General features: G+C 40.3%; 1 protein-coding gene across 24 annotated transcripts in view; it reads left to right on the plus strand.

The window, feature by feature from the left end:
* RBMS3 (RNA binding motif single stranded interacting protein 3) overlaps positions 1-25,003 on the plus strand; it is a gene marked incomplete at its 3' end in the record, with an annotated part of 702,635 nt that overhangs the window by 353,642 nt on the left and 323,990 nt on the right. For 18 of the 24 annotated variants that reach the window (XM_080580033.1, XM_080580013.1, XM_080580015.1 and 15 more), the window contains one exon: positions 2,396-2,565. In XM_080580033.1, coding sequence (XP_080436159.1) covers positions 2,396-2,565 — 170 coding nt within the window. The remainder of the gene's footprint in view (positions 1-2,395; positions 2,566-25,003) is intronic. The other 6 variants (XM_080580036.1, XM_080580024.1, XM_080580031.1 and 3 more) reach the window with 1 other exon arrangement.

Genomic DNA, 25,003 nt, shown 5'->3' on the forward strand with positions numbered 1-25,003 from the left:
AAAATTGCCCTTTATATTTCAGAGGTATATTTCCACTTTTTTTTTTTCTTGCTTATTAGGGTGGTGTGAGAATAGGCCATTTATTCATTATCCCCTGCTAAGACATATATAATAATAACAATTAATAATTAAAGTACATAGCACCTTATTGACGTGCAGAAAATTCTGGCATTGTGTCCTTATGTCATTCACATGCATGCAGTGTGTACATTAAACTTGGAAGTAGGAGGGTAAAGGCGTGAGAATGTTACCTTGACTTTTTTTTTTTTAACATTACCAGTCCTGAAAATGTGCAAAATTACCACGGGATGTTTCCTGTGCTGGTGCTATGCTAAAGCTAAATGAATGCTGCAGTCACACGTACCTCTGCCATGGCCCCAGAGTGTCCAGAGATTTAAATATGCTTTCAGCCAGGATGTTTTAAGATGCATGCTCTTCTGCCTTTGGTGGAGGTTACCATTGTCTGCAGCATGATCACAGCTACATGGTGGAGCTGATTTCCTGGCCGTGCCCGTGGCACTGGGGTGCAGCCGAGGCGGTTCCCTGTGCTGGAGCTCGGGGCTGCTGCTCCGAGTCTCTGTGTCTGGGAATGACATTGAAGCTCGGCTGGATGAGGATTACCCAGTGGTAAACTGTGTGTGCAGGGAAATACGATCTGTATGCATTAAGTGCTTTTGATTGTCAGCAAAAGTATCTGCAGAGATACTGGGGGAAGGAAGCACGTTGCCCTTTCTCTTTTACTGGAGATCAGAGTGAATGTCATTACTTGCCAGTGTGGTGATCCCACTGTCTATTAAGCTGATTTTTCCTTTTAGTGGATCCTGCTTGAGTCGCATTACAGCCTGGCTGGATTGTAGAGGAATTGTGTTGTCCTAACACTCGATGGTGTGTGCCCACCGACCTGGTTTACATGAGAGAAACTGGGGAGGAGGAGGGAGAAGGCAGCAGGAAAGGCATCACAGCAAGCGTGGTGGTTTGTTTCATCAAAGCCTCTGAGCTTCACCAATCAGTGATGCTCCCTTTAAGTTCTCCCTTTTTTTTTTTTTTGACTCATCTAGGTAAAAGGAACTTGTTTGAAAGAGTTTAAAGCTACTAATTTAAAAATATCCTCCTACCAAGGCTCTGATTTCTTATGTACATAATTATGAGCACTAAAGTAGGGCCACCAAAATGAAAGGGACAGTTGATTAGCATGATCAGAATTACTTACAGCCTTCAAGATTTTCTCTATTCAGGTCCTAAGCGCAGAACTACCATATATCAGAAGTCACTAAAGTGTCACTGCTGCTATAATGCAAATTGTGTATGTTTTGCCTTTATTAGCCCATTAGCACACCGTGGTTAGCTTAGCATTGGCCCATCATTTACCTGCAGCTGCATCCATGCATTCTGCTACCAGAATACGCTGATCTTCTTGCAGAAACCAGCTTTTCCCCGCCGCATCCCCCAGCTCCCCAGACTTCTCTCTCACCTGTGCCTCAGCTTTTCCACGCAGGTCACAGTGGTGGCAGGAGCCATCCCCTCTCTGCCAAGCCCTCTCTCCTGGCAGGCACTCTGTTGCAAGCAAACATACTGGTGGTCAGTGAGCTGGGGACGGTTGAAGCAGCTTAAATTCACTGCTCTTTCCCCATATCAGAGGCGCTTAGGTAATTTTTATAGCCTGAGGGTGCGTCTTCTTTCAGAGCACGTATTTTCCAGAGCGTTACGAGAGCGTATTGGTTTCCCCGTGGGAATGCCTCCCTTCTGAAGTGATGCTTCTCAGCGGTTGTGTGTGGTTTGTGGTTGTTCAGAAGTGGGTAAGTTTCTAAGGGTGGGAGGTGCTATCCTGATCTTATTTTCCAAACCCTGTTTTCTGTTGTGAAAGCCATCCGTAATGGCAGAGTGTTTCCAGGCTGCTTTGTTTCTTCCTCTCTTAAGCTGCCTAGCTCCTTGCCACCTGGCTCTGCGTGTACTGGATGCTCCTTGTATTTAGGAAAGATTGCTTAGGCTTCTGGTATCAGCTCCCATACCTTTGGCTAGATATTCTTATTTTTATCTCAGAATATTCTTAAAGTAGATTGTGTTTAACTTCTTTCTGTAATGCTAATTACTTCTGAGTATCCATCATTTCAGAGCCTAATTTTGGGATCTAGATAAAATAGTCTCATAATTGAGCTACTTAAATTCCACTCTAAACAATAGCACGGAGAGTGAAATAAGGCACTTCATAGCCTCGGCCGAACCCCAAATCTCGGCCCTGTTTTGAGTTCTGAGGGGTGTTACTGGCCCAGGGTGGGTGCCTGCACTATGGGAGCAGGTGGCTGGAGGTGGGCAGGGGGACGGGAGGGGAATGCCCTTCATTCATTGCTACCCGGACAAAGCACAGTAACAGCCTCTTTTCTCTTTTTGTTTCCAGCAGTCCTATGCACCAGCTCCCCACCCCATGGCTCCTCCCAGCCCCAGCACAAACAGCAGCAACAACAGCAGCAACAACAGCAGCGGAGAGCAGTTGAGTAAAACCAACCTGTACATTCGAGGCCTTCCACCCGGCACCACTGACCAGGATCTTATCAAGCTGTGCCAGCCGTAAGTGCAGTTAAAATACTTGGTGTCTTTGGGCAAGAAAATGTTAAAGCTGGTCTTTCACTTAACACTTGTGTTTATCCACAAAAAAAGGTGTCAGAACCCTGATGCGCTTGAAAGTTAACCATTACTCCTTGAGTTTGAACAGATAATGAATGCCTGTTGAAAACCTTCTGGTAATGAGTTTTGGGGACGGAGAGATGATGAGGACCTTCACATTAACTTATATTTATCTGGTTTCTTTCTTCCGGTTAACAAAAAAAAAGAAAAAAGAAAAAAGAAATTTGCATGGCAAGAAAACCTCCCTAATGACAGATTTTATAGTTACAATAATCTGTGAATCATAACCTTGTGCACAACAAAACATGGGTGTTCCCACCTCGGTCATTTATCACATCTTTCAATTGCTGTGTCACACATTGCTGGGCTCAGAGATTGAGAAGTATGAAAACTGTGGAAGGTGTCCTTGTAGCAAACATCTCATTAACTGTAGTTCCACTGAGAACTGATGATGTAGAAAGTAGCACCTTCTACTTCCCTGTTCATCTCTAGAGTCATGTTTGCAGATTCTGCTGATAAATATCAATTTTGTTGTGTTTTAACACTGTTAAAACTGGAAAGGAAGTAGGAAGGAGCTCTTTGCTCCTCATGCATCATCAACAGAGCTGTTTCCAAAAATATTGCAGCTGGCTAACCCTCCTCACTTGACCAATTAGTGGGCAATAAGGGTAGATATGAGAACCTGACTGGACTTCCAATGTCCTGATTATTATCGATAATGTGGGAGGGAGATGATCCAGTTTGAGAATCCAAGCAGAGATCACCTGGGTAGAATTTAAGGTAATCTTTTTTGTGTTAAAAATAAGAATGTTGAGAAATTAAAAAAAAAATAAAAATCCACCCACTCTGCGATACATAACTGCAGTGCTTTTGTCATACAATAGTCTCTTCCTAAAAACAACAACATCTCTGATATTTTTTCATTGCAAATCAGCATTTCAAATAGGGATCAAAATTGGATGTTGGTGACGTAAGGAACAGTCTGTGGCTGACCTACTGACCTGAACCCAAATTGCTGTTGTTTTAAAGTTTGGAATAGGAGTAAATATGTAATGGGATGTTACATTTATATGTCATTCTGCACTTCTTGGTTTTCACCAGAAGTGCTGAAGGACCTCCCAGAATATACCTTATGCATACCTGACTGAGCGGGAGTGGAAGTAGAAGTCGTGTTGAAGTGATATATGAACTTTAAGAAAATGATGTTAGCTTGGGACTCTTCCCTGTGACTTTCTTTTGCTGAAGTCAGTACAGCTTGAAGTGGTTCACTGTTCACAGCAGCATAGCATGCTGGTGATTTTTCATATTGGATGCAAGTGGAATTGTTAGTATACCTGCCTGACATTTGTACGAACCATAGCCATTGACACTTCCCACTTGTGACAGTCACAGATAATCCCAGTTCAAGGGCCAGATCCTCAGCAGGTATAAATTGACTGTAGCTCCGCTGACATTCGGAAAGCTATTTTGCTAGACATCTTCTTGCAGCCTGACCCTTTCCAAGTTCAGACAAATGCTTTCAGCTGAGCAGCTGATCGGGAATGAACTAACTATTCCTATAGGAGCTTCATGGCAGCGGCGCTTAGTGCTGCAGTCATGGCGTGAGGCATAAGATGGCTGTGGGTTACTTGAATCCAGCTCAGAGTGCGCGTCCCTACCCCTTTGTCCTCGTATGGGAAATGCACATCAACTGAGAGTTTCCTTTTGGCAAATTCCTTTGGCAATTTTTAATGTGCTCCACTAAACTTAATCTGGTCTGTGATTAGAGGGCTTTGTCTTGCTATCATGGAGTTCCTGTGTGAACAGATGCTCTTTAAGAAAAATGCTGACATTTATTTTGCTGATTTTCTATCCTTTGGCTGAGTGGAAGTGAGGAGAAACCAGATAGTTGTTCTGCCTTTTTTTTTTTTTTTTTTAAAGAATACTAAAAGTATTTATCAAAGCAAAAGGGAAAGATGACATAGGAAAACTTAAATACATGAAAATAGAAGAATTTGTCATGACAGCATGTAGATTCTTAATAGTTTGCAAGACATTTTCTTTACCTTCGCAGATGGTTACATAGTAGAGATGGATTAAGGTCTAGATCCCAGCTTTCTTAACTGTTTTCAAAATATGCAGTATGTATAACAGCAATCTGCTGCTATATGAGGAAGACATACATTTGTGTCTTCAGAAACGGCTGTCTTTCATACACATTTTCTCTTAGCTTATAAAACTGGGGTCTCATCATGCAAATGAAAGATAATACATATACTGAAGACTTAGTGTATTAAGTATTCACAAAACAGCAGAAGGTGCTAGCTTGTAGGCTTCCTGCACAGAAGTAATGGTGTAATTTGTTACAGGATATGAGGTGAAAATTTGAATTCCGTAAACCACCGTATTATTTGCAGTACAGGATTTTTGGAGAGCTGCCTTGAAGGAAGGTATTCACCAAAGCTAGATTATGGACACTGGTTCCCCTAGGCTAGCTGCCAGTGCCTAAAGTGAGCTCTTCTGAACCCATTTCCTCTGCTCCAGCATGCGACAAGGCTGCCAGCAGTACAACTGTCACTTGCAGTGTCTGACATTTGGCAGGTCTGAGGAATGATGTTCTAAAAACACAATATTTCTCTCTCAGAAGTACAGGGCTTGCTGGAAATGCTTGTGGCTATGTGTATTTGTCACAGCACATCCCACTTCCAGGTTTATTCCAGCAAGAAGGCCACCCTCTATGTGACGCCTAACATTTTTTTTTTCAATTTAATTGCTTTTTGCCAGGTGGTTATGGAAGAGAAACACTTTCATCGGAATTTTTTTGATAAACTGAGGGGCTGTCTTGGTGAATCCTGCCTGCTTTTCTGTATTTCTGCTGTGTGTTTTTAGGTGGTACATATAGCACGTTAAACAGAAAACAGCAGACTGGAGTACCATTGATGCTTGAAGTGCAGAGTCCATTACACATGGTGTCAGACGTTTCTGACAAATGTTCCGACACAATCAAACCTTTTATCAATTTAAGAGCAACCTTGTCACGGTAATCTGTCAAACTGTTCACATAACTAAAAGAAAACAAGTCATCATAGGCTGTACAGTAACTGAGTAAATAAAAAAAAAATTGCTACTGGAAGATTTTCTTTCTGTGTGTGGTTGAGATCCTCAGTATTGGGTTTAACATGTGTCCAGCAAAGCTGCACCAAATTCTGTTTTTCAGTAGACAGCTGCTAGGCTTTACTGTACCTTTTGGGACTTTATGCAATGATGCTGTCAAAGGTTACATTGAAAAAGAGTGAATAGGACTATTTAGCAAGCAAGAATATGTTACTCTTTTATGTATGTATCTTTTTCCTGGATTTTCATAAAAAGAGAGTAACGAGACTTCCAAAAATGGACCATGGCCTCTCTTAACCTTTCTTGATGTTTATTTTAATTTTTAATTTTAAAGAGGCTTCACACCCATTTGTGAGCATACTGATCATCAGAATTTGTTAATCTAAAAATTTGATTTTAAATATTCCATGAAAACAATTTTAGATTTATCACTGCCATTTATTACTCTGAGGTGCTGTTTCTGCTGTTGTAATAGTACTATCCATTCTGGTCAAAATGTGCTCGTTATCAAAAGGAAAGATAACCAACCTTAACATACAAAATTCTATATTATAGAGAGGAATATATCTATGTACAAGCAAAATATTAATAATTCTTTGAAATATTCGTAATCTGTCACTCATATTTTCATGCATGGTATTGTATTTGATCCAGAAGAGTTCCAAAATTCTCTTAAAAACATACACAGATGGCTTTGTCCCCCGTTGGTGTACTGGACACATCACATTCTTACTAAGTATGTCCCAGTGGAGGTAGACTGAAAGAAAACTCACGCACAAATTAAACATTTGAGCTTTATTACTTCGAAACATTTTTCATTTCAAAAACTTGCAGTTTCCCTCTAAGGATTTTGGTCTTTCTGTCTGTCTTTTCTCGCATGTGTGCACTGAAGAAGACAGTCCCCAAACTCTTTAAATAGATATAATTTTTGGAAAACAGAAATGGAATTTGGGAAAAGAGATTAAAAGTACCTTTTTGTGTGTCGTGTGTCCTGTTCCCTCCCCCCCCGCCGCCCCCCTGACTAACACAAAATTCTGAAAAGTTGGCTTTAAAATAACATTTGACTAAAAGAAAACAATAACAAACAAGCAACAACAACAACAAGTCCACAACCTTGTGCAATGCACTATTAAGACATTGGAATGTATTGAAAAAATAATCCCTGTCAGTATTGAGTAAGTCATGAATTTTTCATGCCCAGTCTATAGTCTTAAAGAAAGCTATTTAAAACTTCTGAAGCCTGATAGTTTCAGCTTACTTATGTTTTTGTCCTGATTGAGTCCTCCCTGCTTGCACCAATAACGTACCTTCAGGAATCTTCTATTTCCATCTGCTTTGTTCTTCTTGGTTGGGTTAGCTATCTCATCATCCTTCAACAAGTCTGGACTTTGTGATCGAGGGTAAAATAAAAGGACTTAATTAAACGAACAATGGTAAAAATAGCCATACCTAAAGAGCAGCAAGTCTGCATGCTGATCAAGCTGACTTTTGTGGACGATGAACCAGAATTTCAGAGATATATGGTATTCTAGGTATGGGAAATCTATACCAAATTGTGACTGCCATGAGTGTTTCTTTCTCTGAATAGTTTCTAGATCCATATCTTGTGCAGATTACCCAAGATATGTTTTTGTTCTTAGTTTGTTGTTGTATTTATTTATTTATTTATCTATGTATTTATGGCTGAAGGTATCATGATTTGTCTCCTTGGCAAGTCATCGAGTGTGAGACTTTAGCCTTTCATCCCATGCAGAACGTCCTTGTTGTTGTCCCTGTGGAACCTCTGAATAAATATTCCGACCGCTGCTGTTTGGATTCTGCTAAAGGGCTAGCCCCAAGGATAATGTAACTGTGGTTATTAATTGAAAATACACACATTACTTAAATCCTGGACTATTTTTGAAATGAACTCTGTGCATTCCTTTTGCCCCCACAGAAAACTGCTGAGTGTGCTGAGATTTCAGTGGGGTTCAAGGTGCCTTTCAGGACAGGGTCTCTTGTTAATAGCTGCAACGAGTACAGCATTTTCAGTTAGTGTGAGCTTCATGGCAAGCTCATGATGGCCAGTTCTGCTGTGTGTTAAGGTAGGAAGAGTTTGAAACTCCTGGCTATTCTTATTTTCCTTTTCTTTTGTGAAAATAACAGTAAGTTTGTTTTATATGAGAACTGACGAAAAGAAGGTGTAGGAAAAGAACTTGCTTCCTTTCTTATTTTCTGCATTATTATGTTAATTAGAAATTGTTTCTGTGAATTACACTTAAAATAAATTTTAACCTAAATAAAATCTCCATAACAAATTCAAAACCAAAAAGATCAAAAGAATTCCTAAAGTAAGCTTCATGTTCGGCAAGGAAGTTTTACCCAGTGTAAATTGGTGCTCTTATGCTGGTCCTGGTGAAGGCAAAGCACAAACTATCTGTGATGTGTAGCAGTACAGTGATTTTTTTTGATTTAAAGAAATAAAAACACAACCAATGTCTTTGGAGAGGTCTCCAAAGGACTGTCTCCTTGTTTCCTTAACGTTGTGTATGTTAAAGCAAGGTGTATTGTGGCTTCAGTGCTAATTCAAGTGGGACCACATAATCCACATCTCTCCTGTAATTAGCATCACTCGACACCGTTGCTCCGAAATCCTGCAGAGGCTGAAAGGGCATGAGGGTAAGAGCGCTCACTCAGTGGGATTAGCTCGTATAGGAGCCATGGGGCATCATATAGGTTAGTTCCTGCTTATACCTTAGTGGGTGTTTTGGGTCAGTATGTCCTGGTAGTACGAGAACTGTGAGAGGCTCTGAGAGAGCTGTGAAACTCTGTTGAAGAGATCACCGTTCACGGGAAGCAAAGAAATGCCCATACTTCAAGGGGAGGAAAAAACAAACAGGCAATCAATAACAAACCATAAACAGATTTGCTTTGTTTTTTCAAGAGAGATCAGGACAGGAAGGCCTTGGGAAAGGTGTACCAGTGGACCAAATCGAGCAAAGGTGCCCCGTTGGACTAAATACGGTGACACAAAGCAATGAGGGAACTACATGGGTTTGTTCCTCTCACTTTAATGTGTCTGTTCAGATCAGGCTGAAGCACACTGATGGGTCTGCTTGGGGATATCTGTATTATTCACAAGTACTTTCACTTTGTATCAGGGACTTCCTGAAAGAAGATTAAGATGGGTAAGAAAGAGAAGAAAAAATGAATTTCGGGTTAATTTTAGGTCAGCAACCTAATGGTGAACATTAAGGATGCCTAAAGCAGACACAGAAGCAGAAAAGGAACATGACACTGTGGATATGGTTTGTTATTTGTAGCATTGAAAACGTCTTCATAGTAATGGTCCTTGCTAATGCTGCTGGAAACACTTAGGGGTTGCTCCCTGTCTCCAAAAGGGTATGCTTCAGTGAACTTGAATTACACCGGAGTTGTTTTGCAGTTTTGTACTCAGTTCTACTGATAGTACCTCTTTGCAGGGTGTAAATATGGGCGTGGATGTGCACAGGTGTTTTTCTACTTCACCTGTTATTGAAAAACTGTTTGTATATTCATTCCCCATTACAATAATCTCCAAATGTCTTCTGTTGTTTAAAAACAAACATTAAAGTTGCCCCAGTAAGCAGCGAGCCGATCCTTTTCTTACCTATCCTTTTTCATCAGGGAAAACAAAACCCTAGGTCAGCAAATGCCCACAGCAGTACAGAGAGCTCCATCTGGGATGTGAACGTTCGCATTGTCAGGAAGAAAGGCAGAAGAATAATCTGCGTAAAGTAATAAATGAGCACCTGCACTCTTCCCTGTTTTGAATGTGCCCGTCTTTTCACTGGAGTGTGACAGAGTGTCAGTGAGAGTTTCTCATCTCCTTTCAAGCTGGATGAACCTGATTTAATGGAAGATAGGGGAGGAGGCAGCATTCTCAGACACTGCTGCTGAAAACATTTCTTCTGATGAATTTTAATTAAAGTCCTTGGGAAAAAAACACACGCGCACACAAAAACAGAGGGTTCATAACAGGAATATTGAGTCTTCTGTGTAGCTGTGTGAAGGGCATGGCTATAACAGCCACGTGTTTTGCTTACTGTGCAGGGGGGTGTTGAGATAGAAAGAGGGCAAACACACTTAATGAGCTGCTTCTGACCTGTTCTGAGATTGTGTGTTCCCAGTCTTTCCTTGTCCTCCTCCTTTCAACATTTCTCCAGCATATTTTGTGCACAGCCAGTCAACCATGGCATCACCACTGGGTCCATCCGTGAGGCTTTCTTCCCCTCATTGATGTAAGCATTTAAGAACCTGAAAACACTCATAACTTGAAAAATATCCAAAGGACAGAGGCTCTGCACAGTGCATGTCTGTCAGACAAATGTCTGGTTTTGTAATGTGGGTGTTGCTCTCTTGAAGAGCCATCATGATCGTGAGACTCCACAGAGTCTGAATTTTCCAGTCCCTCCCAAGGCGTTCTGTAAAACTTAGATGCTCAGTTTCTGCTTTCCAGTGAGGAGGTTCCTTCGATGCACTGACGATTTGGCAGAGGTTGTGGGTGTTTGCTGGGACAGTTCGGTGCATATGGAGCCAACTGCGTGCAAGAGCCTTGAACTCCTCATCCTATTTTTTTCCCCTCCCTTTACCTCTCCCCTTTGCCCCATTTTCTTTCTCCAGGGTGATCCCCCTCTAAAGAGGGATATTTCTGCATGGCAGTCAATTGTTTATTAATTTTGTTTATTAATTTGTTTATTTACCACACTGCTGTCCTTTGTGTGGTTTTGTCTTTTATGGGAATTGTGGCAAGGAAATTGGTTGTATTTTGGTATTGGTATTGGTTGTATTTGGCTCTTCTGTTTTGAAGCTCACCCTGCCCTCTTTTAGATTTGTTTGCATTTTTGGTATTAGTTGTCCTAAATTCTTCAGTGTCTACTTCAGTGGGTCTTTCCGAGCTGTTGTCTTTAGAGAATTGATAGCAGCAGTGTAAGGGCAGAAACGATGGCTGTATAAATGCACAGAGTGTGGAGAAGGAAAGTAGGAAGCTCTCCAAGTGGGATGTTGTTTATCCTCCTTAGGAAACACCAACTTTTAGAGGACGATGGAGGCACCGTTCACGTTCTGACATATGTGTAGCAGAAATGTTTCTGTAACCTTTCTCTAGAAGGTACGATGCAGATGATGTTCCTGTCTGTTTGAGAAATATATTGTCCTAAAACTTTGCTGTAAGGAAACAATACCAGCAACGCTTAATAACCCCCCTGTTCCCTCCCTAAACAGGAATAACCTGGGCGCTGCTTCCAGCTAATGGCAAGAATCTTAGGACGTGGCTGTAATTTCTATACAAGCGGAAGTGGCAGGCCAGCTTTGATGGCAAAGCTATTGAATATTATCAGCACTAAAACAAAAATGTCATTGTGTTCAGCTGCTAGACTTTCCCATACCATTCCAAACAAGCATCGACAAGAGCTCTGTGCTATGTAGCATGCAATGTTCTTCATTCCAAGTATTTGGTAACTTCCCAGAATTATTTGTGTGACAAGCACTGCAGCTAGATTTATACTAAAAGCTAAAAAGTCTTTGATTTTTTTTCAAAAGATGTTCACTAGAGAAGGAATTTCTTAGAATTTTTGCAACTGCGTCAGAGGTTTTCTGTCTGCCTCGTTATAAAACGGAGACCGGAAAGATGGAATGTTTTCAGCTTAATTTTTAAAAGATGTTGATCTCACTGAAAAGGTTTTCTCTTTGGCAACGTATTTTCTGTGTCCCCGTCACGAGCTGTAGGGAAAGTGGAGACCTCTGGATTCTGCTTCTGGTTCTCTTGGATTATTTGAAAAACATCTAGTCTGGTGGCAACCTCAAATAAAGAAGGTAACAGCCATGTGACAATTTAGGTAATTTAGGTTCTATTCAGGAAAAAGCTTTCTGCCAACAGATACCCAGTGTCACATGAGCTTTGTGGAAGCACAGCAGTCTGTTCAAAGAGCAGTTATTGCAAGATCAGAGCCATGTTATTGTTTCAGTGTCATACAGGTAATAAGTGCAGCATTTATGGCTATTACTGCCTGGTGATCACAAAAAAAAAAAAAAAAGAAAAAAGGGAGGGGGGGAACAGACATGCTTTCCTTACTTCAGCTTTTCAGTTCAGCATTTCCATGTACTCCTGGGATTATAATCCAATTATGAAACTTCAATTATTTTCTGTAATTCACTGATTCAAAATGAACATTAACTTTTTAGCTTCTTTATAGTAGGCACCTAGTAATTAAAAGGGATAAAATAATTCATGTATTCATACAATTTAGGATCCAAAAGAGACCAAGGGATGATCTAGCATTGTTTTCTGGTCGATTCAGGTCCTTAAATATCCCTCATTTGCTCTCAGACTGAATATAGCAATTTATTTGTGTTAAGAATATCTTCCAGAAAAGCACCCCTCTGGATTTGAAGATACAAAAACAATACCAAACCTACCTGTAAGGTTAACAGTTTGTTGCTGTGGCTAGCCATGCTCCCTGTTCAGAATTTCTGACCAATTTCCAAATCAACTTTCTGGGGTAGATTTTCACCTGTTGGTTCCTGCTGTAATCAGATCAAAGACCTTTTAGATTCTCTCCCTCTCCTCCAGTTTTCTTCCCAGATGTACTTACGCACTATAATCAAGTCACTTTTCAGACTTCTTTCTTTAATAATCAAAATAGATGGAACTGCTTAAGTCTGTGATTACGAGATAGTTTTCTCCAGCCTTTGGATAATTTCATCAAGGACTACTGATGACATCGGGTGATTTAAATGTTTTTAAAAATAATTATTTGAGGTTAGAAATCACTTCCAAGTTTATAGAGATTAGTATTATGTGTAATTTATGTAGTTGTATCTGTTTGTATATCTTTAAGTGGAGGAAATGCAACACTGTAATATCTGTGTTCCTGAGCAGAACAAGTGATACTCACAGGACGGCATAGTGTTGGAGCAGGACTGTAATGAGGAGTATGTGCTCTGTGGAGATCATGGTACCAAAGCTGTGTCAGAACCAAAAGCTTTTCTCTCCACCTCTGAAGTTTTGGTTACCTTTGGTTGTAAATCAGATGTCTGTCAGCTTTGCGTAACAAAACCCCATCCAATGAGAAAACCGCAGCACCCTTGGAGTTTCATTTTGAAAAGCTAGAAATTTGGATCTAAGCCATACCTAGTTTAATTTTTTTAGAACTTAGCTTCTCTACAAATCTTTAATGTTTCTTGTCCCCTCCCCTTTACTTAAATCAACACCATGATGTTTTTAATTACCCCATGATAACTTAGCACAAATATTTTAGTATACAGTTTATTAAGTGCTGTATGATCTGCATGACAAATGAATTCCTATCACATATATAATCATACAGCCGGTTCAAGGAGCTTGAAGGATTCATGGGGCAATCTTCTGACTCCCTGAATAAAATGAACTCATAGCAATTGCTTCTAAATGGGAAGGAAAACTGGTGGCTGCAGTGGGACAAAATGGAGTATGACCAAGTAGTCATTAGGGGGATTTCAATGAAAGAAGGGCAATATACTCCTGGCATGATTCTGCTCATTATCTACAGTAAGAATAGGACTAACGTGACTGCAGGTCTTACAGATGTGGGAGACAGACTGTAACGATGCAGCTGTTAAATACTGTCAGCACTTCTAGGGTCTGTAGTTGTTTCATCTCTATTTTCAGTGGGTGGTAAGAAAAAGCTGGCTTTGTGGAAACATGGATTTGCTGCTGTTAGCTCCTGCTAGGTTCCTGCATTTGTTTGGTTGTTCTTACCGCACTTCGGTGTAAAGAATGAAGGATTTCTCTTAGCTGGAAGAGCAGATCGTTTGTCCCTGATGTGCAGTTCCCATGGTGTGCTGGGGACCTGGGGCTGCCGCCAGGCGAGTGGGAGCAGCGCAGTCCCCGCTGGTGCTGGAGCAGGGTGGCTGCAGCCAAACCAGCCGGCGCGCGAGGCATGAGGACGAGCAGGTCACAGTGGCAAGATGGGGGACTAAAGTACATTGCAAATCCGTGGGTGTGAGGGTTTGCCACTACGTTTTTATCAGTATGGAGCCAACAACATGGAACAGCCTTGAACTCCTCATCCTGTGTTATTTTTTTTCCCCTCCTTTACCTCTTTCCCCGCGCCCCATTTTCTTTCCCCAGTGTGAGCCCCCTCTAAAGAGGGATATTTCTGCATGGCAGTCAAGCTCATCATTTGTTTACTAACCACTGGTTAGCGGGGCAAGTGTGCTGAGGAGGACACTCCTGTTAAATCTCCTGTCCTAGGATAGCTTCGGCTAACGTACCCATGGCATTTTAATCTCTCTGCAAAGACTTCTGAAAGGGATTTTAAGGACCTCGCCACTCGTTAGTAGCTGTCACCAGCACGCGAGGCAGGCTCTCAGCAGAGAATTCAGCAGCCCTCCATTGCACCTGGAGTCGAAATGTCGCCAAGCAAATACATCTCTATTGCATCGGCGTGCCAAGTCACGGCGGCAGCACACAGGGCTCGGGATGCTGAGCCTGCGAGCAGGGTCCCAGTGCTGTCAGCAGATTCCCGGGGCTGGGCACTTGTATTTTGGCCAGGGCTGCTGCTGCAGGAGGCCGTCCCGTGGGGCTGTCGAGGCGAGCTCAGGGTCAGGCCCTGTGCCGTCAGTGAAGTGCCCATCGCCTCCTAATGAGGTGGCCCTCCTGTCCTGCTATCAGGAGGTCTGCAGCTGCTCTGCGTAATGGTGTTTAGTAACAGCATGTGCAGCAAGGCAGGCTCTCCTGTTACACGGAGATCCACTAATGCTGGCATCACGAGTGGTGGGTAATTCAATCACACCCACAAAAATGATATTAGCAACATTAAAGAGTTGTGTAGACTAGCAAAAGACAGGAAATTATAGAGTTCAGGCTTGAAACTTTATCCTGAACTCACCCGTGTTGGGCTGAGGTGTTTGGAAATTTCCATAGAGCACATGATTTTGTGGAGCCTGCAGTGGAGGGGATCGTCCTGCTTGTCTGCAGAGGATTTCCTTGGCTAGCACCAGCCAGCATAAGCGAGAATTATGTAAAGAAATCCTGGAACAATTTAGAAAGCATAGCTGGACAATGTGAGCTTCAAATGTGAATTTCTTGGCTTGGGCAGTTTAACACCGTCCCACCTCCCCCCCCCCCAGTATTGCTGAAGTGCTGCATCAGGCTTTAGCTGTGTTAACTTTTTTCAGACCAATGTGAAGTTTGGTAGCTAAGACCCCCTCCTGATTTCAGAACTAATGCTTAGGGATTGCTCATAGCTGTTGTTTTCACCTCCGCAAGGGTGGTGGTTGTTCAGTCACTGAAAAGGTTTGTTGTTGGTTTTTAATTTACCTTTTGATTTTAAGACACTGCTCTTATTTGTTTGAAGTAGTCACTGGAATGAAGCTGAATTCTCAACAACAAACAAACAAAAACCATATCACCATCTTTGGGCTTTGTTCATCTTTTTCCTCTTCTCTAGTTCTGCCGAAACACAACTCGGTAAGAAAGATTAGTTTCATCACCTAAAAAATCCTCGGTTGGAAATGGATGAGGATCAGGTGCCTGTTGTCTTCCTCGCTGCTTCTGGTCCTCCTTTCTCTACCAGCAGGGACAAGGGCAAGTTCTTACAGGGACCCCATGGGAGTCAACTGGCAGTTTAGCGACAAGGTGCTTATAGAGAAGGCATAAGCTGCTTTGTGAGTAAACTTTGGCATTTCACCCATTGGCATAACAGTCAGTCAGGAGCCAAGGGAAGAATTGTCTGTCACTCCAAAGATGGGACTTCACTGCAGTCAAAGGTGGGATTGCAGATCTCCCAGAGATCTCCTGCAAAGCCAGCAGGTTCACTGCTTGTAAAGCAGCTAAACCAGCAAAAGGTGCAGCACCCAGATCTTTTCTCACATTTTCAGGCAGGTTTGGAAGACTGTGCTGAAATGCTTTCCTTACTTGTAAAGAAAACCCAAGTAAAACCAATGTGAGCTGCAGTCACACTGCTCACTGCAGGACTGATGTACCTTGGTTTGCAGTTCATTGCTGTGTGGTTATGGGGGAAAGAAAACTACATGATGGTTGTTATTTGGGGGAAATTAAAAAAAAAATCTAGTGCAGTAAAATAAAGAGTGACGGAAGCTGACAAGTTATTTTATTCTTCTAGTAGCTCATTTGGAGGTTATGCATGGTATTTTCTGGAGCTGATGTACTCTTAACATGGCTAAGCTCAGAGGATGTTCAGATTTTCCCACTGTGCACTTTCTGTGCTAAGGAGCTGGGGAGGAGCGCCACCGTGTCTGTCTCTGTGGAGAACAGGATGGTCATTAATGACCGTACACAGAACAGTAGGATGGCTGTATCCTAGGGGAAATCAATTTTCTGCAGAGAGCCAGGCTTGTAAAGAGTAGAAAATTTCCACTGAAGGGGAGGGGAGGAAAGGGAGAGAAAACTGACAGAGCAGGGATTAACACATACAAAGGCTTCAAAAGTGACGAAAGACTTTCTGTACAAGGTGGATTTTTTTTTCTTTTCCCCACTGTCAAAGTTGATCAGGTCTGAAACAGGCTGATCTTGAAAGTGGGAGAGAGAATGGCCATCTGAGAAGCTCTGGGATAGGAGACATAGGAGAGGTTGGGGAGAAGGCTGCCTGGGGTTTAGACAAACAGCGATTCGTTTCTAAAGCACTCTACTTTTAAATGGAGCACAATTATGCAGAATTTATGAAGATATGAATGCTATTGTCCATTTCACTTCCTGAAGGAGCATATATATTGCAGATGCTTGTGGGTTTTAGAGTCGAACAGCAAAACCTGAGCCTAGGTTAAAGCTTGCTGAGGTTGCTCCATGCTCTCCTGCAGGACTGCTGTGTCTGTGTGGACAGGTCCTTGTATTACTCACCGCATCCATGTGTGCTTGGAAATTCAGACTGGGGTCATTTTCTTTTGATTTTCACCACTCCTTCAGGTTTGTGTTTTCAAAATCACAGATCCTGGCTGTGGTACTGAGTGTCTCAATTTCGGGTGGCCCAGTGGCTTTGGAAGTCCTCTGCCATACCCTAATGGTTTGCTTTACCCTCTTCTGTTGATTTCTTGCTACTTACACCTTGCTTACTTTAAACCAAGCTCACGAAAGCTTGTTTTCCTATGGATGTTCTTGTTTTACTCTTATAATAGATTTTGGAAAAAAGATATCACAGGGGAGATACAGGGACTAAACTGTAAATGGTGTTAAATATCATCATTTGAAGAACAGCTCTAGTAAGAGTAAATTTACTTAGACTTGTTTGTATGTTTATGTGTATGTATCTTAAAAATGCAAGCAGACATAAATCTTTAAATCTCAGACAAGACAGTGATTCTTTTCAGACTGTGCTCAATATTAAAGGCTAAACCAGAGATAAGATAATGTTCCCATAAACATGGAAGCTTGAACAAAGGAGCAGTTGTCCTGAGAATGTGGGAGTCAAAAAGAAACCTAAGTCTGAACTTCAGAAATTGTCTGAAAAAATGGAATGTTACATGTAGAGTAATGCTTAATGGCTCTCAGAAGTTGCAGAAGAGGGGAAACCCATAGGTCTTCCTCTTGATCTCAGTGGTCTCTGGAGCAAGCTCAAAGAAAGCGAAGGGCAGAGGCATCTGGTAAATGAATAGCTGTACTAGACCTTTTATTTTGCTTTGGCTTCTTGTTCAAGATGTTGGACTTTTTAGAACTTTCTTTGCAAATAGCAGAACGGGAAAGGGTGGGAAAACTCCCATGGCGTGAGGCCTCCCCTCGGTCTCCTCCTCTCTGGGCTGAACAAACCAAGTGACTTCAGCCACTCCTCACACGCCTTCCCCTCTAGACACTTCACCATCTTTGTAACCTTCCTTTGGACACTCTCTAACAGTTTTGTGATGCCCAAAACTGCATACAGCAGTTGAGGTGAAGCTGCACCAGGGCAAAGCAGAGCAGGACGATCCCTTCCCTCAACTGGCTAGCCCTAAAATGGAGCCCTGGGGAACCCCACTAGTGACTGGCCACCAGCCTGATGTAAGCCCATTTAATATAATCCTTTGAGATTGACTGGATGTCCCTCTTCCATTGTTTTTGTGTTTTCATTGTTTCTGATGGCCTGTACTAAAAGCAATCTACTTGCCAATACAGGTGATCATTGTAAATTTTGTGGTACTCCTTTTTAAACCCAGCACATTTGGCAGATTATATTTTGGCTGCTGAAATATTATTTATCCGTATGGGATATACTTGCCATTTATCTGTGTGATAGCAGTAGTTGAGTGGTGTCAGCACTGGGGTTTTAATAAATCTTTAAATCCAGCAGCTCTTTTTATAAAGCTGGGAATAGAATGCAGCGTGGATTTGTTCATTGTTATCATTTTATTTTATTTTATTTTATTTTTCTTTTGCAAGGTTGTTTTCTGGGATCCAAAACATGCAACTGCCAAGTAGTGTTTTTTCCCTAGCTGAGGATGTTCACTAATATTTGATGAAGATGTTGCCCTTGGTGTTGCCAACCCTCAGAAGTTTATTGCAAGGTTCACAATATTTGTTTCTTAAACCCTTAGATCCTGAGGCGTGTGATAAGATGGGAATCTCAGCTTTCTATTTTAAAAAAATATAGGTTTCTTTCCTTTGTGGCTGTAAAGAGAAGTTCGAAAACACATCTGAGTCTATCACAAAGGCTCACAATATATAAACAAAATAGAAGAATATTTCAAATGTATTTATTTCTTCTTTATTTTTTAATACCAAAAGTTAATTTCTTAACTTCTTGGTGTATTAGTGAGCAACAGGAATTGTCATCACTGTACTCCTTAGCCAGTTACAGGACGAATTGTGGGTTTATCTCAGTGAATCATAGTTCTCATTCTCCCAAAGTATGCTCAATAATCAGATGAGGCCTTGGTTCTTCATGTGCATCTTTATATGGATTGAGGATCATATCTTTTTTAATTAGTTTAACTGAAGGCATCTAAAGGCTCCCAAACTTGACTGAAGCTAATTTGCTTCCAAATCCAGTGCTACTGGTAAAATTTCAGAATGTACTCACTGTATTTTTCAGTGAGTCTTTCTGTTCCTGGGGTAAAATTTCCCAGCAGATTCATAAAATATTTAAATTTTTGCTCCTTCCTCTAGATTTGCACGTGTATATTTCAGAAAAATGGGTTACAGAGCACATCTTTTTTATAGATCTCCATCCAGGCAGGAACTACCAAGTGCCCTTTTGAAGACTGAAGATACTGGGTATATAATGAGCGTCTTTATTGAGTGAATCCCATGGCTTATCTAACCTCTTTCTGGGCCATAGTGGCTGTTTGTGGGTATGAACTGAACCACGGCAGAGCACAGCAATTGCCACCATTGGCTTTTCTCCTGTAGGAGACTCGTGGCAAAGGCGTCCAATAAGAGAATTTGGCACAAAGCCTGGGTGAGTGAGTTGACGGTCAGATTTTGTTCATCTTAGGCTCGTTGGTTCTCCAATGACTGATGAGCAGAGAGCTACAGATGTGCTAATTATTCCCTATTCCCTGCCCCTTGATGTTATCTTGAAGTGTAATTTCAACATTCAAAGACAGAAAGTAATGAGGCAGCTGCTCTGTTGGTGCAAATTGGGGTAGCCCACTGGAAGATGGCACCGCATGACTAGAAACCAAGAGATATCCGAAGTGCAGTTTTTAATAAGCCCTCCCTTCAAAGATATTTAGCAGGCTGGTATAGTGAGGCTAATACATTGAATTATGTTCATCTTTCTTTGGGCAATAAAGGATGAAGAAGTATTTATATAATAGACAAGATCTCTAATCTTAATACATTTTTAAACCTGTAAATGCATTTTTGTAACAGGTGACTTCATTTAATTCTGCATTTACTTGCTGCTTTTTTTTAAGCATTTTGAAACCATGAAAAATAACATGATTCATAAATTATATATCTGTATGTCATGCTGGGCAGTTTCATCTAGTTTAAATTTTATTTTTGACAAAGCGATGACTCGAGAAGGTTTTCGGAGAATACTTGCTTTGGGACTCTGGCCTGGACATTATGGTGAGTTACCAGCAAGAACACATTTGTGCTGTTATAATTAATTACCGTAGCTGTTTTAGGCCTCGCCCTGAGGAGAGCAAAGCACTAACTGGCAATGTGCACTTACTGTTATGTGTAAGGTTGTTTTCTGTATCAGGTTGTTTTCTGTATCAGGGCTGTAGGGAGGACTTTCCACACCCTTCCAAAACAACAGCAACAACAACACACAAAAAAATTAATTTCAGCCTACAAACATGATTTAACCGTGATAAAATTTCCTCTTTAAGTTCATCTGGGCTCCTTACACTTGGTGAAGTTAAATAAAATTCAAAGAAATTCAAAACCAGAGGTATTCTGTCCCAGTCCTGGGTGAACAGTGTATGCTTCTGTCCTTGTGATTTTAAAATTCCAAAATCATGCTCCTATTGCTTCTCCCTGAAAATTTCAGGCAGAGAAAAATGTGTTCCTGTGCATCACGTGTGTCAAAGTTCGGCCTCTGGAAAATAAACATAACTGTGACATTCCAGCTCTGAAAATAAAATGATTAAAATAAATAATATTTAAGAAAAAGAAGCAATTTATGATTAGTTCCTAAAATACATATTTTGCAATGTAAAAATCCTAAGGAATGATGCTTTTCAGAACAAAGTTGTTTCCAAAGACATCTCAAGTACCTGATATTTTATAATTTGTAAATAATGAAATGGGAGCTCTGTGAACTCAAGAAGTCTCACTCACACATTTGATTCAGATGGCCTTTGTGTGAACTCTACAAAATGCTTTAGCTTTAAATTATCAGTTTGAGTTCATGGTCCCTGGTGGTAGCTGGAGTTCTTGATTTTCTTTTTAATTCCTGTTCTTTTCTTGGCTATTGTTAGAGAGGTAACATCTGATTGATACATATATATATATATATGTATGTATGTATGTATTTACAATATGTTGCAGTCATATAATTCTTTTAAGAGCAAATTGTTTTAGTGAAATGTCAGAAAATCTGCACAAACTGAATGCTCAGAGTTCCCTTGAATAATGGGGCTATTGTTAAATGATTGAATACTTGAGAGATTAATATCATGGTATGCCGACATGCTGGTTCATACCAACTGTAATTTCACAATGAATCCTCCATAAGTAAGCAACACTGTGAATGAGAAATCAGATACAAGACATCCCAGCATGCAAGAACATACAAAGTAAATAAATTCTACACAAGAATTACATGTTGGAGAGTTGTATTTTTACAATATCTGACATAATTCATAATAAATCATTGGATAAAGGAGAATCTTCAAGTTTGAAGATCTGTTCTTTTTTTTTTTTCTTCAAATGCCGATGTGAGATGTCTTAAGAGTAGAAAAGATCGGTTTTCTTTTTCTTTTTTTTTTTTCCCCTGCAGTTCTTTGAAAATTAGTTTGCCTGGCATTATCATTTGTGACAGGCTACAGGTTTATCTTGTCTGTGACGGGTTTCAGATCCCTAAGCTGTCTTCCAAATAATGCATCCTATCATTATACAGAAAATTTAGCAGCACTGCTGAGTGTCTGCAAACAACAGTTGCATTTTATTTTTTTAAGACATCTGAATTCTTGCAAATATGCAATAATTAGTAGTTGAAGATTTAATGACAGCCCAGAAGAAGGGCTGAAGTGTTCTGCATGAAATCACAGTTATTAATTTGTGCATGAATTTTGTTTTCCATACTTAATTTAGCAACTGTAAAATATTTTGCTAATTAATTATTAACACTGGCTATTTGTCATGGCAGAACTGTGAGGGAAAAACATAGCTTTTTATCAAAGCAAAAATATAAATGTCAGAACTTTAATGTAAATACAATATACAATAACGTAATCATTTTTAAATAGTCTTAAGTAGCTTCAATATTCAAACATACAGATGTAATATGAATATAATAGATAGCCCTAATTCAGAATAAACAGTATTTAGAATTAAAGCTGCATGTAAGAGCCAAGTGTCTTGCATGAAATAAACTGTGAAAAAAAAAAAACACAAACAAAATGAAACACAACAAAATGCTGTAAAATGTCAAGCTTTTATGGGGAGTGCCACTTCGGTAAGTGGCATTTTATTCTGTACTGGGTATCAAGAGCGTGACAAATCTGTAGCCTTATTATAAGCGCTGCGAATAGGATTTGAGCTTGTACCTACTGAAGGCAATGAAAAAACTGCCTTTGATTTCTGCAAGTGTTGGATCAAGCCACTTAATTTCCATTTACATGCAGACAAAAATCTTTTTATACTTTGGCAAGGAAGGGAACAAGGCTACAGGAAACATTACCTTTGAATTACCTAAATGATATACTCCTTACAGGTCTGAGAGTCCAAGTTCTTTATATTTCCAGAATTTTTGTAAATGTTTAAATTCCCTTTACTTTGGCTTCTGTTTAAGCTAGCTTAATTTCTCAAGTATTGGAAACAATTACAGTAAGTATCCAGAGTCTGTACACTTTTGTACGATACATTTTTTGAGGTGAATGTGCTTAAGAATGTGCTTAATATTCTTAATAATGCTTAAGAATATGAAGGCAGATTAGTTTGATTAGGAAATATGACTCTCTGCTTCTTAGTAAATATCTGTATTGTCTTGTAAATATTTTTCTAACTTGAATGTAAGACATCTGTATCTAGTAAAGATAAGGCAAGACATCTTCCTGTGCTTTAATTTTAGAGACACTGGAAAGAAAAGCCAGCATTTTAACAGCAGAGGGATAGTTTTAGTTTTGGTATTTCCACACACATTTAAAGAGGTTTATTTGCAGTATTTTACACTCTAAGTTGTCAAAATTTTACAAGAAGCAACCTTCACTATTACAACCAAGTTTTCCGTGTTCTAGCACCGAAGGATCATAGCTGCTCCAGAGTGGTACAAGAGCCCTGTGATTGGAGCTAAATAGTGCTTCAATCTTCTCCTTAAAAGCACGATTTCTGAATATGATCTGTAAATGTACTGTAGAGTAAATGACTCAATCCATACTCTGAAACAACCTGTTAGGTTCTTTCCTTCTAACACAGAGCTGCTATGCAAGAGAATGATATGGTCTTGGCTTTTATTTGTCTGAAGTAATAATAGCATTCATAGGCATGTGCACATAGTTTTTTTTTGTTTCTTTTTTTCTTCTGAAAAATACATTTTTGGTCAGCATAGTGTGATGGTGAACTATAGATCCATTTATGAATCAAATCACTATATTCTTTCTTAGTAGTAAATATCTGTACCAGAAAATATTCCTAAATTTACATGCATTCTTTCAGTGGTTAATCAGCTTTCATTCTCCAGGAAATTCGCTCCTCATAGATGCTATAATATTCATTATTTTCTGCTTAAAACTGGATGGCATCTTACTCTGTTAAGAACAAAAATACATGGTCTAGGTTTCAGAAATTGCTGGGCAACTCTGAGCCTTCTAGAATTTGGTACAAAGGACTTGGGAGCTCTTCTGAAAGTTCGCTGCTATTTTAGACCTACAACCAAACAATTTGAGACACCCCTTTTTTTCTGGTCTTTTTGAAACTCTTAGACAAGTTGTTATTCTAAATTGCTGTAGTGACTTGTATTACAGTCAGCAAGGGAATGATTTTTATAAACTTGATAGCCAGACTGAAATAAGTGAAGACGAGAGTTAAACTTGTACTTTCTTGGACAGAAGTACAGTCTTTATTAATCCACTACACTGTAGGTTGTCTGCAACCACTCTCCCCTGTTTATTCCCCAAGCCATGTGCTGGTCAGTGAAATAGAAGCTGCTCTGAATGGTATGAATTTAGTTGTTTCATATCTCTGTGCATAAAAAGAGAGTTTGGTTTTAACTTTTCCTTTACAAAAAATTATAAAAGTAATGTACAGAAAAACAATAAACCGGCCAAGTCTTTGTTAATGGATAGAATTCTACATGTTGTATTTAGGAGAAAAAAAAGAATAGAAGTATTGAAAATGTCATGCAGTAGATAAAATGCCCCCAAAATGATCATGCAAATGAGAACTTTTTCTGAGTGAATTTCCCCTCTGTATGCATTTGGATGTCTTCGGTGCATGTGGGAGTGCATTATAGGAATAACATCGCTCTGAGAAACATAGTAGCAATTCGTTCTGTATTTTAGGCTTTCATAATGTGGGCTTTTTCTTTTTTTTTTTTTTTTTTTTTTACAGAAATCGATGATTTTCCTAATAGAGTCTGCTTTTAAACAAAATAAACCCAGTTACGCTATTTATATATTCATTCACAAGAATGAAAGAGTCTCAGAGTTGCTTATCTAAATCCAATTACTGCTGGTCAAATTCATCCCGGTACAAAAGTCCCGGAGATAAAAGCATATATTACCTAAATGCATAGAAATTCCAGCTGTTTTCAGCTGGGTGAATTGTGCTTTGAGTAACACATGGGGCTTTGGGTGAACCCTAATGTCAAGGATATAATTAGTAAGCTCTCAACTTGGAAATTGCATGGCATCTCCCTTGGCTTAACCAAGCAAGGAAAAACTGTGAAGAGGTTACTTGGGTTGAAATCACAAGTTTCACGTTTATTTAAAACACATGAGTAATAACCAGAATGGGGGAAAAGCGGTGATAGGTAGGTGTCTGTGTGCCTGCCACCCTGGTTGGATGGACACGAAGGGTGGCATAGCTGTGGTACCGAGTTGGGTGATGGACATGGCTTGTCTGGTCCGACAGCCATTTCGTGTTACAGGACCAGCCACGGCCAGCCTGAAAGCTGGCTTAAAGGACAGCATAAAAATACTTCTCCCATCAGTTTGGAATCAGTGCAGGCGATGGGAAAGGTTCCCGCATCTTGCAAGTGGTATCGCTTACAGCTCGAGTGCTTCCTCCAGGAACTCTCTCCATTTTAACAGCAGTTATCAAATAACTTCCCAGGAACGAACGGTTGAGCTTTGTCTGCAGCGTAAGTGCTGATCGACCACCTGCCTGCAAGGCTCTTGAAGTGATCTATTTGTACTGCAGCCCTGATGCATGGTCAGGGTTTATTCTGCATTGCTTGCATCTTCCTAGAGCCTGCTGAGTAGTTGGAGAATGTGGGGTGCAGTGGGATGGGGCTCTTGAGAGTGTTTTTTGATGCTGCCCAGGGAGTTTTTTCTCTCTGTGGACCACAGCACAGTGTGGTTTCCCCTTAATGCCGCCACCCAGGGTGTGACAAGGTATGTGTTACTGTCATTTGTAGGTGAAGTGTTTTTAAGTGACATTTGTAATTTTAACAGTGGATATCAGAAACTTGAATGGTTTTGCCCTGAACTGGTATATACAAGAAGTGGTAAAGATCTTTATGTTCAT

This window comes from Anser brachyrhynchus (genome assembly GCF_964034855.1).
Source record: "Anser brachyrhynchus genome assembly, chromosome: 2".
Lineage (NCBI taxonomy): Eukaryota > Metazoa > Chordata > Aves > Anseriformes > Anatidae > Anser > Anser brachyrhynchus.